Below are 16491 nucleotides of genomic sequence, written 5' to 3' on the forward strand. Positions count from 1 at the left end.
GACAACATACCCAGTCAGGGTCAGCAGCTCCCCACCCGCACCGTAAACAGTGCCGGTGGAGAGCTGCTTCTGCCTCCTGAGGCGCTGGACGGTTTGCCAGAATCTCTTCGAGGCCGACCGATAGTCCTCCTCCATGGCCTCCCTGAACTCCTCCCAGACCCGAGTTTTTGCCTCTGCGACCGCACGGGCTGCAGCACGCTTGGCCTGCCAGTACCTGTCAGCTGCCTCCGGGGTCCCACCTACCAACAAAGATAAGTAGGACTCCTTCTTCAGCTTGACGGCATCCCTTACTTCCAGCGTCCACCACTGGGTTCGGGGATTGCCGCCGCGACAGGCACCAGAGACCTTGTGACCACAGCTACGAGCGGCCGCATCAACAATGGAGGTGGAGAACATGGTCGGACTCCATGTCTCCAACCTCCCCCAGGATCTGGGAGAAGCTTTCCCAGAGGTGGGAGTTGAAGACCTCGCTGACAGAGGGTTCCGCCAGTCGTTCCCAGCAGACCCTTATGATACGTTTGGGCCTGCCAGGTCTTACCGGCTTCCTCCCCTCCCAGCGGATCCAACTCACCACCAGGTGGTGATTGGTCGACAGCTCTGCCCCTCTCTTCACTCGAGTGTCGGAGACACGTGGCCGAAGGTCAGATGATACGACTACAAAGTCGATCATCGACCTCCGGCTCAGGGTGTCCTGGTTCCACATGCACTTATGGACACCCTTGTGCTCGATCATGGTGTTCGTGATGGACAAACTGTGACTAGCACAGAAGTCCAACAACTGAACACCACTCGGGTTCAGATCGGGGAGGCCGTGCTTCCCGATCACCCCCCTCCAGGTCTCACTGTCGGCGCCCACGTGGGTGTTGAAATCCCCCAGGAGAACAATGGAGTCCCCAGTCGGAGCGCTGTCTAGTACCCCTCCCAGGGACTCCAAGAAGGTCGGATACTCTGCACTGCCACTCGGCCCGTAGGCCGAGACAACGGTGAGAGACCTGTCCCCGACCCGAAGGCGTAGGGACGTGACCCTCTCGTTCACTGGAGTAAACTCGAACCCTTGGCAGCTGAGCTGGGGAGCAATAAGCAATGCAACGTCCAGCCCCTCTCCAGGAGTTGGGTACCAGAGCCCAAGCTGTGAGTGGAGGTGAGCCCGACTATCTCTAGTCGGTATCTCTCAACCTTCCGCACAAGCTCAGGCTCCTTCCCCTCCAGCGAGGTGACATTCCACGTCCCAACAGCCAGGGGCTGTGAGCATGGACCGGGCCGCCGGGCCAACCACCCTCGACCGCCACCCAATCCTCTCTGCACCCGACCCCCATGGCCCCCTCTACAGGTGGTGAACCCACAGGAGGGCGGGCCCACGTCGCTTTTTTGGGCTGAGCCCGGCCGGGCCCCATGGGCTAAGGCCCGACCACCAGGCGCTCGCGCGCGAACCCCAACCCCAGGCCTGGCTCCAGGGTGGGGCCCTGGCTCCGCCATACCGGGCGACATCTCGGTTCTGGATTTTTTTGCTGGTCATGGAGTTTCTCCTTCCTGTTGCAAATACTGTAAAGGTGCAAATATTCGCGTGGGATTTATTATGTGAATTTCGCAAGTTAAACAAGGTTGCCAAATTAAATATCGCTATTTTAATACATAACGTACATATACGTACATATTCATAATGTAAGCGCGAATATTAATACCGCTAAATACGAGGTCTGTTCGAAAACTATCCAACCTTTTTATTTTTTGCAAAAACTATATGGATTTGAATCATGTGCGCTTGCATCAGCCAAGCTTGAACCTTTGTGCGCAAAAAACTCACGCCTGTCGGTTGCGTCTTTCACAATCGATAGGCAGGTATAAAGTTTGCATTAATGTTATCTTGGTTCTTCCTGGGTGGTTCTTATGGCAACCGATCCAATCCCAAGCAAGGACTATTTGTATATAAAGATGTATTTCCTAAAATGATACATTTTGGGTTTCAAATTAAATTTATGTAGCTTTTTGTTGTGAAAGTGTAGGAACACGGACCCACAACAGGGGGCGACAATGAACGGACAATGGAGGAATCAAATATACTGTTTTTACTGTTGTGAAAAAAGGGCACAACAAATACAACTGATAACAATAGAGAGCTTAAGTCTAATTCAAAGGTGTCGTGTGGGCAGGCTCGACGATAGGAGACGTCTGTCCAAGTCGAACCGGAACCAACCCGATCTCCGCCGCCACCGGACCCCGGGGATACTGGAGCCGCCAAGTCCCGAATTCCCAGGTGGTCACTGCCTCCGCTCACCGGATCCGGTACTGCTGGCAGGAAACAGAAACAGTCAGGTGTGGGCGCGGCTGCACCCAGCAACACGGAGGGTGGAGAGTCCACCTCCACCTCTCGTCAGGAAAATACTGGTGAGTGCAGGAGTGTGAGTACTTATCCAAGAAGTCCACTACAATCTCCCGCTGTGCCACTCACTATCTGCTTATCCAACACACAAGCAACAAGGTATTACCGTCAAGAATACAATCGGCTGAGTACGTTACCTCTTAGGTATGGCGTTATCTCGGCAAATGAGGTGGAGATGCCGTCCTGCTGATATACCTCCGTCTTGATTGGGATCAGCTGTCTCTAGTGATGGATGACAGCTGTCGTCCTGGCTGCTCCTGTGAGGCGGCAGCGCCCTCTGGTGCCTGGAGCCCGCACTCCAGGCAGGGCGCCCTCTAGTGGTGGTGGGCCAGCAGTACCTTCTCTTCAGCGGCCCACACAACAGCTTTTTACCCCTTGAAATCCTCAAAAAGCTCCTGCTTATTGCTTCGCCCCCCCGAGCCCCCCACAAGGGCGTTGCCCCTCGACCCCACCGGGGGCCCTGCGGCCCACTGGACCCCCAACTCAAGGATTTGAACCCCCCCTTTCTCATTCCTATATACGGCCCTGTTGTGAACACCCCTTTTCTAATTCACCAGTACCACCAACCACCAGTAGAGGCTTACCTCTCACTGCGGTATTGTATCATTTCCTGTTCCGGAGCACAGCGGTGTTTTGCTGTATCTGTTAGCTGTTTAATCTGTGCAGTTAGATTGATCTAGTTAACTAGATAACGATTTGTTTCACAGTGTAATCTTCACGTGCCTTAACTAAAGCACTCCCTCTGCTGAATCACCTCTAAATTATTTACACATTATTCACTTTGTGTGTTTTTAGGAATCCGCTAGCTTAGCGCAGCTACTAGCTCTTAGCCGGTTTAGCATGGCGGCTTCTCCTGTCTCTCCTGCACTTTTCTGCTCTGGGTGTGAAATGTTTAGTTATTCCTCGGCCTCCTTTAGCAGTAATGGTACTTGTAATAAGTGTAGCTTATTCGTAGCTTTGGAGGCCAGGCTGGGCGAATTGGAGACTCGGCTCCGCACCGTGGAAAATTCTACAGCTACCCAGGCCCCTGTAGTCGGTGCGGACCAAGGTAGCTTAGCCGCCGTTAGTTTCCCTCTGGCAGATCCCGAGCAGCCGGGAAAGCAGGCCGACTGGGTGACTGTGAGGAGGAAGCGTAGTTCTAAACAGAAGCCCCGTGTACACCGCCAACCCGTTCACATTTCTAACCGTTTTTCCCCACTCGACGACACACCCGCCGAGGATCAAACTCTGGTTATTGGCGACTCTGTTTTGAGAAATGTGAAGTTAGCGACACCAGCAACCATAGTCAGTTGTCTTCCGGCGGCCAGAGCAGGCGACATTGAAGGAAATTTGAAACTGCTGGCTAAGGCTAAACGTAAATTTGGTAAGATTGTAATTCACGTCGGCAGTAATGACACCCGGTTACGCCAATCGGAGGTCACTAAAATTAACATTAAATCGGTGTGTAACTTTGCAAAAACAATGTCGGACTCTGTAGTTTTCTCTGGGCCCCTCCCCAATCGGACCGGGAGTGACATGTTTAGCCGCATGTTCTCCTTGAATTGCTGGCTGTCTGAGTGGTGTCCAAAAAATGAGGTGGGCTTTATAGATAATTGGCAAAGCTTCTGGGGAAAACCTGGTCTTGTTAGGAGAGACGGCATCCATCCCACTTTGGATGGAGCAGCTCTCATTTCTAGAAATCTGGCCAATTTTCTTAAATTCTCCAAACTGACTATCCAGGGTTGGGACCAGGAAGCAGAGTTGTAGTCTTACACACCTCTCTGCAGCTTCTCTCCCCCTGCCATCCCCTCATTACCCCATCCCCGTAGAGACGGTGCCTGCTCCCAGACCACCAATAACCAGCAAAAATCTATTTAAGCATAAAAATTCAAAAAGAAAAAATAATATAGCACCTTCAACTGCACCACAGACTAAAACAGTTAAATGTGGTTTATTAAACATTAGGACTCTCTCTTCTAAGTCCCTGTTAGTAAATGATATAATAATTGATCAACATATTGATTTATTCTGCCTTACAGAAACCTGGTTACAGCAGGATGAATATGTTAGTTTAAATGAGTCAACTCCCCCGAGTCACACTAACTGTCAGAATGCTCGTAGCACGGGCCGAGGCGGAGGATTAGCAGCAATCTTCCATTCCAGCTTATTAATTAATCAAAAACCCAGACAGAGCTTTAATTCATTTGAAAGCTTGACTCTTAGTCTTGTCCATCCAAATTGGAAGTCTCAAAAACCAGTTTTATTTGTTATTATCTATCGTCCACCTGGTCGTTACTGTGAGTTTCTCTGTGAATTTTCAGACCTTTTGTCTGACTTAGTGCTTAGCTCAGATAAGATAATTATAGTGGGCGATTTTAACATCCACACAGATGCTGAGAATGACAGCCTCAACACTGCATTTAATCTATTTTTAGACTCAGTTGGCTTTGCTCAAAATGTAAATGAGCCCACCCACCACTTTAATCATATCTTAGATCTTGTTCTGACTTATGGTATGGCAATTGAAGACTTAACAGTATTCCCTGAAAACCCCCTTCTGTCTGATCAGTTCTTAATAACATTTACATTTACTCTGATGGACTACCCAGCAGTGGGGAATAAGTTTCATTACACTAGAAGTCTTTCAGAAAGCGCTGTAACTAGATTTAAGGATATGATTCCTTCTTTTTGTTCTCTAATGCCATATACCAACACAGTGCAGAGTAGCTACCTAAACTCTGTAAGTGAGATAGAGTATCTCGTCAGTAGTTTTACATCCTCATTGAAGACAACTTTGGATGCTGTAGCTCCTCTGAAAAAGAGAGCTTTAAATCAGAAGTGCCTGACTCCGTGGTATAACTCACAAACTCGCAGCTTAAAGCAGATAACCCGTACATTGGAGAGGAAATGGCGTCTCACTAATTTAGAAGATCTTCACTTAGCCTGGAAAAAGAGTCTGTTGCTCTATAAAAAAGCCCTCCGTAAAGCTAGGACATCTTACTACTCATCACTAATTGACTGAAGAAAATAAGAACAACCCCAGGTTTCTTTTCAGCACTGTAGCCAGGCTGACAAAGAGTCAGAGCTCTATTGAGCCGAGTATTCCTTTAACTTTAACTAGTAATGACTTCATGACTTTCTTTGCTAATAAAATTTTAACTATTAGAGAAAAAATTACTCATAACCATCCCAAAGACGTATCATTATCTTTGGCTGCTTTCAGTGATGCCGGTATTTGGTTAGACTCTTTCTCTCTGATTGTTCTGTCTGAGTTATTTTCATTAGTTACTTCATCCAAACCATCAACATGTCTGTTAGATCCCATTCCTACCAGGCTGCTCAAGGAACCTTCCTTTTCTCTCAAGAATTCTTGAAAGGGTAGTTGTAAAACAGCTAACTGATCATCTGCAGAGGAATGGTCTATTTGAAGAGTTTCAGTCAGGTTTTAGAATTCATCATAGTACAGAAACAGCATTAGTGAAGGTTACAAATTATCTTCTTATGGCCTCAGACAGTGGACTCATCTCTGTGCTTGTTCTGTTAGACCTCATTGCTGCTTTTGATACTGTTGACCACAAAATTTTATTACAGAGATTAGAGCATGCCATAGGTATTAAAGGCACTGTGCTGCGGTGGTTTGAATCATATTTATCTAATAGATTACAATTTGTTCATGTAAATGGGGAATCTTCTTCACAGACTAAGGTTAATTATGGAGTTCCACAAGGTTCTGTGCTAGGACCAATTTTATTCACTTTATACATGCTTCCCTTAGGCAGTATTATTAGACGGCATTGCTTAAATTTTCATTGTTACGCAGATGATACCCAGCTTTATCTATCCATGAAGCCAGAGGACACACACCAATTAGCTAAACTGCAGGATTGTTTTACAGACATAAAGACATGGATGACCTCTAATTTCCTGCTTTTAAACTCAGATAAAACTGAAGTTATTGTACTTGGCCCCACAAATCTTAGAAACATGGTGTCTAACCAGATCCTTACTCTGGATGGCATTACCCTGACCTCTAGTAATACTGTGAGAAATCTTGGAGTCATTTTTGATCAGGATATGTCATTCAATGCGCATATTAAACAAATATGTAGGACTGCTTTTTTGCATTTACGCAATATCTCTAAAATTAGAAAGGTCTTGTCTCAGAGTGATGCTGAAAAACTAATTCATGCATTTATTTCCTCTAGGCTGGACTATTGTAATTCATTATTATCAGGTTGTCCTAAAAGTTCCCTGAAAAGCCTTCAGTTAATTCAAAATGCTGCAGCTAGAGTACTGACAGGGACTAGAAGGAGAGAGCATATCTCACCCATATTGGCCTCTCTTCATTGGCTTCCTGTTAATTCTAGAATAGAATTTAAAATTCTTCTTCTTACTTATAAGGTTTTGAATAATCAGGTCCCATCTTATCTTAGGGACCTCATAGTACCATATCACCCCAATAGAGCGCTTCGCTCTCAGACTGCAGGCTTACTTGTAGTTCCTAGGGTTTGTAAGAGTAGAATGGGAGGCAGAGCCTTCAGCTTTCAGGCTCCTCTCCTGTGGAACCAGCTCCCAATTCAGATCAGGGAGACAGACACCCTCTCTACTTTTAAGATTAGGCTTAAAACTTTCTTTTTTGCTAAAGCTTATAGTTAGGGCTGGATCAGGTGACCCTGAACCATCCCTTAGTTATGCTGCTATAGACTTAGACTGCTGGGGGGTTCCCATGATGCACTGAGTGTTTCTTTCTCTTTTTGCTCTGTATGCACCACTCTGCATTTAATCATTAGTGATTGATCTCTGCTCCCCTCCACAGCATGTCTTTTTCCTGGTTCTCTCCCTCAGCCCCAACCAGTCCCAGCAGAAGACTGCCCCTCCCTGAGCCTGGTTCTGCTGGAGGTTTCTTCCTGTTAAAAGGGAGTTTTTCCTTCCCACTGTCGCCAAGTGCTTGCTCACAGGGGGTCGTTTTGACCGTTGGGGTTTTTACGTAATTATTGTATGGCCTTGCCTTACAATATAAAGTGCCTTGGGGCAACTGTTTGTTGTGATTTGGCGCTATATAAATAAAATTGATTGATTGATTGATTGATTGATTAATTTTTTTTTACTAATAGCCCAATTTCATAGCCTTAAGAGTGTGCATATCATGAATGCTTGGTCTTGTTGGATTTGTGAGAATCTACTGAATCTACTGGTACCTTGTTTCCCATGTAACAATAAGAAATATACTCAAAACCTGGATTAATCTTTTTAGTCACATAGCACTACTATTATTCTGAACACTACTGTAGCTAGCAGCCTATGAAGTCACCACGCTAACATCCGCTAAATGGTTTGTAAATCCTTCAAGAGATGATAGCAGGTTACCAAAACAGCATTTTCAGTTTTACAAGTGTTCATTTCTCGCTAGCTATATGAGAAATGTATCCAAACACACAAAACAAAGTGGTTTTGAAGAGACCAGTGACTGACATCACATGTAGGTCTACTCTGATTGGCTGTCACCCGCATCACTCAAACACAAAACGGATCAGCTTGATGTTGTGAAAGTGTCGTGACACGGACCCACAACAGGGGCCTTAATGAACGGACAATGGATAAGCCAAAAGTAACAATTTAATGTTGTGAATCGCACAATGACGTACAGACAATAACAATATGGTGGACTGTCAATTATACACAAAGTGAAGTGTGGGCAGGCTCGACGATAGAAGACGCCTGGTGAAAGAAGAGCCGGATCCCACACAGCTTCCACCACCAACGGAGCTGAAGAACACCAGAGCCGCCAAGCCCTGCGCCCCAGGTGGCCGCTGTCTTCAGCAGTCAGACTGCTGGCAGAGAACAGAGACAGTCCTGATGAGTGTGAGTTCGCACACTCAGTAATCCCACAGTCTGTATACAGTTAGGAGGGAAAACCTCCACCTCCAATCACACACTCGTGCAGCTCCTGTCTAACCACTTATCTGGTTGGGGTGTGAAGTGAAGCCGTCGCTGATCACACCAAACCCAATCCCACAGATAAGGCAGCACCCACAGGAAAACGGCTGCAAAGAAGTTCAGACTATTAGTCAGTGTTAAGTACAGCAGAGAATATTACCTGAATGGTAGCTGATTTCTCGGCGAGGAGGTGGAGTTGCAGTCCGGCCTTTATGGTGATGGTGATGAGATGAATGAGTGACAGCTGGTGCTGAGGATGAGTGACAGCTGTCACTCCCAGTGGCTCCGGCGCCCTCTCGTGCTTGAAGCCTGCACTCCAAGCAGGACGCCATCTGGTGGTGGTGGGCCAGCAGTACCTCCTCTTCAGCGGCCCACACAACACTTGAAACAGAATGTGACTTTTTAGCCTCTTAAAATACATCAAAGTTAACCACCTTTGAACTTGTCCAAGGTCTGTGTCCCAAGAATTTTTCCTGTGAATTTCAAGAGTCTGGCAGTAATACAACTGGACTTATGCTGAGGACGGACGGGCGGACAAAAAGACTTTGCAATACCCGATGGCCATATTTGATGACCTCAGGTAAAAATGAAATGAAGCTGATCACATAAAACATGAAATATCTTGGGTTCATGCGTTCTGCAATAAAAAAAGTTAAAGTAAATGTAAGGATCATTGCGGGTTATTTTTTAATATGCATTTTTCCATATCTTAAATTTTTCGGATTTGGGGTTGTTGTGTTTTTGTGCCCTGTTCCCCAATTTTTGCTATTTACCACCAGTTAAATGTGGGTTTCCTCCCATATTTGAAGACATGCAGGTTAGGGGAATTGGAAACGTTATAATTGCCCAGGTCTCCTTGCAGAAAAGATCTTGATCTCAATGGGACTAACCTGGCAAAATAAAATTGTGGGATGTGTTATAGACTGTGTGCCATATATCACTGCGATACAGCCCCATGTCATCCATCCATCCATCCATTTTCTTCGAGGTGAGCCCGACTATCTCTAGTCAGTATCTCTCAACCTCCCGCATAAGCTCAGGCTCCTTCCCCCCTACTGAGATGACATTCGACGTCCCAACAGCCAGGGGCTGTAAGCATGGATCGGGCCGCCGGGCAACCTGCCCTGGACCGCCACCCAATCCTCTCTGCACCCGACCCCCATGGCCCCCTCTGCAGGTGGGGAACCCACAGGAGGCTGGGCCTACGTCGCTCTTTCGGGCTGAGCCCGGCCAGGCCCCATGGGCTAAGGCCCGACCACCAGGAGCTCGCGCGCGAGCTCCAACCCCAGGCCTGGCTCCAGGGTGCGACCCCGGCTCCGCCATACCGGGCAACGTCTCGGTCCTTGATTTTTTACTGTTCATGGAGGTCAGCCCCATGTCATTACATAATATTTTGACTTCAGATTGAATCTCTGTTTTGAATAAAACTGTTTTGATGGCCTACTCCATAAATGTTTAATAAATGTTGAAGATTGATTCTTATTCAGAAAAAAAATTGTCAAATGATGTCCAGCCTACATAGAGGCTATTATAACAATTTTAATAATGTACATAGTTTGACTTTCATTTGTAATTGCTATTGTATGAAAACATTTTCCTCCAGAAATTCAGTTTCACATTTTGAGAAATAATTTCGATTACCATGTTGAATTTGTTTAAATAATTGGATCTGATATCCCCTGTTTTATGTGCACAGGTAGATATAAATAATATATGGCTGGACTGGAGTTTTTAACCTTTGACTGTGAATATATCAAAGATGTTGTTAAACCATCTGAATGAAATGGCAAAGTCCTCCCTTTTATGCCATTTTCCCTGTCTGCTTACCACTGGAATAATCACCATTTTGGTCAAACTTCAATTTAAATTAGGCCACCTCTGTGCAGAAGCAGGAAAGGACTTTATAGAGAAGGGTAAAGGGATAATTACATTTAATTTTGATATATGTATGTTTTGGGAATTCTAAGCATGTCCTTGAATTTCATGCCAGGTATTCAAAATTCACAGTTACACTCAATCATCTATCTGCTTTCTGCAAAAGGATGAGCCAGCTGAGGCTTCTCCACCCTCACCAAAACAAGTCGATGAAGTACAAGAGAAGTCTTCAGCGTTCCCGGCTGGACAGATGGAGGAACCAACAGTGCTTCCCACTGCAGAGGTGGATGAGCCTGTAGAGATGTGGGCTCAAGGGGTGGAAGAATCTCAACAACCACCCGTTGAAGAGGCAGATACAACAGAAAGCTCTGACAGTGCAAAAGAGGACAAACTTTCTGTGAGTTGATATGTTGATCAGAGTTATGGTAAAGTAAATCAGTGATGATGACAATGATCAGTCAATTTTCTTTACATAATAAAAAAGTAAGTCCCTTCGGCTGCTCCCTTGTTTTGTACTCAGGGTCGCCACAGCAAATCCAAGGTGGATCTGCATGTTGAATTGGCACAGGTTTTACACCGGATGCCCTTCCTGACGCAACTCCACATTACATGGAGAAATGTGTCAGGGGTGGGATTTGAACCCGGAACCTTCTGCACTGAAACCAAGCACATTACCTACTTGGCCACCACCCCTTTTCTTTACATAGTACCAAGTCACAAAAATCATCTCAGGGCACTTTACATACAGACCAAGTGTAGATCCTGCCGCATCCATATATTAAGAGACAGCTGTGTGTGTGTGTGTGTGTGTGTGTGTGTGTGTGTGTGTGTGTGTGTGTGTGTGTGTGTGTGTGTGTGTGTGTGTGTGTGTGTGTGTGTGTGTGTGTGTGTGTGTGTGCGTGTGTGTCCCTCTCCTGTCTAAACGGCATCTCAGAATAGAGCCAAACTTGGCACACAAATATACTTTGACATACGGGGAGTGACATAGGTAGGTAATTTGTAGAGGAGAAAAGCTGCAGCTGGAATAGCCCTCTGTGATTCCAGAAGCGATTACAGGCATTTTCAACAGCCAGCTCTGAGAGCAAATGATTAATCCGCTATGAAAGAATAATTTTATATAAGCAGCGTACAGCGCACATCCAGTGGAACAAAGCGTGGCGTCCAGATGAGAACACAGCGGGTGGGATCATCACGACAATGTATGTGCAAGTGTCAGGGCACCTTAAGGCAGGCAAATTGGGAAGCTGTGCGTGGCAAAGAGCAGACTCAGAGCCACACAGATTGGCCATGCAAATCAAGTCCAGTCGGAGAAGTGTTGATGTAGAGACTTTCAAATCCAGACTTAATCAATCAATCAATCAATTTTTTTATATAGCGCCAAATCACAACAAACAGTTGCCCCAAGGCGCTTTATATTGTAAGGCAAGGCCATACAATAATTATGTAAAACCCCAACGGTCAAAACGACCCCCTGTGAGCAAGCACTTGGCTACAGTGGGAAGGAAAAACTCCCTTTTAACAGGAAGAAACCTCCAGCAGAACCAGGCTCAGGGAGGGGCAGTCTTCGGCTGGGACTGGTTGGGGCTGAGGGAGAGAACCAGGAAAAAGACATGCTGTGGAGGGGAGCAGAGATCGATCACTAATGATTAAATGCAGAGTGGTGCATACAGAGCAAAAAGAGAAAGAAACAGTGCATCATGGGAACCCCCCAGCAGTCTACGTCTATAGCAGCATAACTAAGGGATGGTTCAGGGTCACCTGATCCAGCCCTAACTATAAGCTTTAGCAAAAAAGAAAGTTTTAAGCCTAATCTTAAAAGTAGAGAGGGTGTCTGTCTCCCTGATCTGAATTGGGAGCTGGTTCCACAGGAGAGGAGCCTGAAAGCTGAAGGCTCTGCCTCCCATTCTACTCTTACAAACCCTAGGAACTACAAGTAAGCCTGCAGTCTGAGAGCGAAGCACTCTATTGGGGTGATATGGTACTACGAGGTCCCTAAGATAAGATGGGACCTGATTATTCAAAACCTTATAAGTAAGAAGAAGAATTTTAAATTCTATTCTAGAATTAACAGGAAGCCAATGAAGAGAGGCCAATATGGGTGAGATATGCTCTCTCCTTCTAGTCCCCGTCAGTACTCTAGCTGCAGCATTTTGAATTAACTGAAGGCTTTTCAGGGAACTTTTAGGACAACCTGATAATAATGAATTACAATAGTCCAGCCTAGAGGAAATAAATGCATGAATTAGTTTTTCAGCATCACTCTGAGACAAGACCTTTCTAATTTTAGAGATATTGTGTAAATGAAAAAAAGCAGTCTTACATATTTGTTTAATATGCGCTTTGAATGACATATCCTGATCAAAAATGACTCCAAGATTTCTCACAGTATTACTAGACGGCCAAGTACAATAACTTCAGTTTTATCTGAGTTTAAAAGCAGGAAATTAGAGGTCATCCATGTCCTTATGTCTGTAAGACAATCCTGCAGTTTAGCTAATTAGTGTGTGTCCTCTGGCTTCATGGATAGATAAAGCTGGGTATCATCTGCGTAACAATGAAAATTTAAGCAATACTGTCTAATAATACTACCTAAGGGAAGCATGTATAAAGTGAATAAAATTGGTCCTAGCACAGAACCTTGTGGAACTCCATAATTAACCTTAGTCTGTGAAGAAGATTCCCCATTTACATGAACAAATTGTAATCTATTAGATAAATATGATTCAAACCACCGCAGCGCAGTGCCTTTAATACCTATGGCATGCTCTAATCTCTGTAATAAAATTTTATGGTCAACAGTATCAAAAGCAGCACTGAGGTCTAACAGAACAAGCACAGAGATGAGTCCACTGTCTGAGGCCATTAGAAGATCATTTGTAACCTTCACTAATGCTGTTTCTGTACTATGATGAATTCTAAAACCTGACTGAAACTCTTCAAATAGATCATTCCTCTGCAGATGATCAGTTAGCTGTTTTACAACTACCCTTTCAAGAATTTTTGAGAGAAAAGGAAGGTTGGAGATTGGCCTATAATTAGCTAAGATAGCTGGGTCAAGTGATGGCTTTTTAAGTAATGGTTTAATTACTGCCACCTTAAAAGCCTGTGGTACATAGCCAACTAATAAAGATAGATTGATCATATTTAAGATCGAAGCATTAAATAATGGTAGGGCTTCCTTGAGCAGCCTGGTAGGAATGGGGTCTAATAGATATGTTGATGGTTTGGATGAAGTAACTAATGAAAATAACTCAGACAGAACAATCTGAGAGAAAGAGTCTAACCAAATACCGGCATCACTGAAAGCAGCCAAAGATAACGATACGTCTTTGGGATGGTTATGAGTAATTTTTTCTCTAATAGTTAAAATTTTATTAGCAAAGAAAGTCATGAAGTCATTACTAGTTAAAGTTAAAGGAATACTTGGCTCAATAGAGCTCTGACTCTTTGTCAGCCTGGCTACAGTGCTGAAAAGAAACCTGGGGTTGTTCTTATTTTCTTCAATTAGTGATGAGTAGTAAGATGTCCTAGCTTTACGGAGGGCTTTTTTTATAGAGCAACAGACTCTTTTTCCAGGCTAAGTGAAGATCTTCTAAATTAGTGAGACACCATTTCCTCTCCAACGTACGGGTTATCTGCTTTAAGCTGCGAGTTTGTGAGTTATACCACGGAGTCAGGCACTTCTGATTTAAAGCTCTCTTTTTCAGAGGAGCTACAGCATCCAAAGTTGTCTTCAATGAGGATGTAAAACTATTGACGAGATACTCTATCTCACTTACAGAGTTTAGGTAGCTACTCTGCACTGTGTTGGTATATGGCATTAGGGAACATAAAGAAGGAAACATATCCTTAAACCTAGTTACAGTGCTTTCTGAAAGACTTCTAGTGTAATGAAACTTATTCCCCACTGCTGGGTAGTCCATCAGAGTAAATGTTATTAAGAAATGATCAGACAGAAGGGAGTTTTCAGGGAATACTGTTAAGTCTTCAATTTCCATACCATAAGTCAGAACAAGATCTAAGATATGATTAAAGTGGTGGGTGGACTCATTTACATTTTGAGCAAAGCCAATTGAGTCTAATAATAGATTAAATGCAGTGTTGAGGCTGTCATTCTCAGCATCTGTGTGGATGTTAAAATCGCCCACTATAATTATCTTATCTGAGCTAAGCACTAAGTCAGACAAAAGTTCTGAAAATTCACAGAGAAACTCACAGTAACGACCAGGAGGACGATAGATAACAACAAATAAAACTGTTTTTTGGGACTTCCAATTTGGATGGACAAGACTAAGAGTCAAGCTTTCAAATGAATTAAAGCTCTGTCTGGGTTTTTGATTAATTAATAAGCTGGAATGGAAGATTGCTGCTAATCCTCCGCCCCGGCCCGTGCTACGAGCATTCTGACAGTTAGTGTGACTCGGGGGTGTTGACTCATTTAAACTAACATAATCATCCTGCTGTAACCAGGTTTCTGTAAGGCAGAATAAATCAATATGTTGATCAATTATTATATCATTTACTAACAGGGACTTAGAAGAGAGAGATCTAATGTTTAATAGACCACATTTAACTGTTTTAGTCTGTGGTGCAGTTGAAGGTGCTATATTATTTTTTCTTTTTGAATTTTTATGCTTCAATAGATTTTTGCTGGTTATTGGTGGTCTGGGAGCAGGCACCGTCTCTACGGGGATGGGGTAATGAGGGGATGGCAGGGGGAGAGAAGCTGCAGAGAGGTGTGTAAGACTACAACTCTGCTTCCTGGTCCCAACCCTGGATAGTCACGGTTTGGAGGATTTTAGAAAATTGGCCAGATTTCTAGAAATGAGAGCTGCTCCATCCAAAGTGGGATGGATGCCGTCTCTCCTAACAAGACCAGGTTTTCCCCAGAAGCTTTGCCAATTATCTATGAAGCCCACCTCATTTTTTGGACACCACTCAGACAGCCAGCAATTCAAGGAGAACATGCGGCTAAACATGTCACTCCCGGTCCGATTGGGGAGGGGCCCAGAGAAAACTACAGAGTCCGACATTGTTTTTGCAAAGTTACACACCGATTCAATGTTAATTTTAGTGACCTCCGATTGGCGTAACCGGGTGTCATTACTGCCGACGTGAATTACAATCTTACCAAATTTACACTTAGCCTTAGCCGGCAGTTTCAAATTTCCTTCAATGTCGCCTGCTCTGGCCCCCGGAAGACAATTGACTATGGTTGCTGGTGTCGCTAACTTCACATTTCTCAAAACAGAGTCGCCAATAACCAGAGTTTGTTCCTCGGCGGGTGTGTCGCCGAGTGGGGAAAAACGGTTAGAAATGTGAACGGGTTGGCAGTGTACACGGGGCTTCTGTTTAGGGCTACGCTTCCTCCTCACAGTCACCCAGTCGGCCTGCTTTCCCGGCTGCTCGGGATCTGCCAAAGGGAAACTAACGGCGGCTAAGCTACCTTGGTCCGCACGGACTACAGGGGCCTGGGTAGCTGTAGAATTTTCCACGGTGCGGAGCCGAGTCTCCAATTCACCCAGTCTGGCCTCCAAAGCTATGAATAAGCTACACTTATTACAAGTACCATTACTGCTAAAGGAGGCCGAGGAATAACTAAACATTTCACACCCAGAGCAGAAAAGTGCAGGAGAGACAGGAGAAGCCGCCATGCTAAACCGGCTAAGAGCTAGTAGCTGCGCTAAGCTAGCGGATTCCTAAAAACACGCAAAATAAATAACGTGTAAATAATTTAGAGGTGATTCAGCAGAGGGAGTGCTTTAGTTAAGGCACGTGAAGATAACACTGTGAAACAAATCGTTATCTAGGTAACTAGATCAATCTAACTGCGCAGATTAAACAGCTAACAGATACAGCAAAACACCGCTGTGCTCCGGAACAGGAAGTGATACAATACCGCAGTGAGAGCCAACCACCAGTAGAGGCAAGCAAGCCTGAAGGTCAAATTTGCCAGACTGTTTTTCCTCTAGAGGGATTTGTTTCGGCCTGGGGAACATTGGCTATTTCTTATCTCATCTCACAAAGACAATAAATGGACTGCATTTATATAGTGCTTTTCAATCTGCATCAGATGCTCTGAGTGCTTTACAATTATGCCTCACATTCACCCCAATGTCAGGGTCTTGCCACACAAGGTGCTCACTACACACCGGGAGCAATAGGGGATTAAAGGCCTTGCCCAAGGGCCCTTAGTGATTTTCCAGTCAGGCAGGAATTTGAACCCATGATCTTCTGGACTCAAGCCCAACACCTTAACCACTAGACCATCACCTCCCCTTGCTTTTCACAGGACTGAAGCATACTCCATTCCCTCCCCC

At 44.9% G+C, this 16491-nt stretch overlaps 1 protein-coding gene across 1 annotated transcript in view; it reads left to right on the forward strand.

Moving 5' to 3' along the window:
- The window catches only part of amph (amphiphysin), a 424563-nt gene that overhangs the window by 350665 nt on the left and 57407 nt on the right, over positions 1 to 16491 (forward strand). The window contains exon 21 of the mRNA XM_034182651.1: positions 10338 to 10568. Coding sequence (XP_034038542.1) covers positions 10338 to 10568 — 231 coding nt within the window. The remainder of the gene's footprint in view (positions 1 to 10337; positions 10569 to 16491) is intronic.

The sequence above is a fragment of the Thalassophryne amazonica genome, chromosome 12 (assembly GCF_902500255.1).
Source record: "Thalassophryne amazonica chromosome 12, fThaAma1.1, whole genome shotgun sequence".
Lineage (NCBI taxonomy): Eukaryota > Metazoa > Chordata > Actinopteri > Batrachoidiformes > Batrachoididae > Thalassophryne > Thalassophryne amazonica.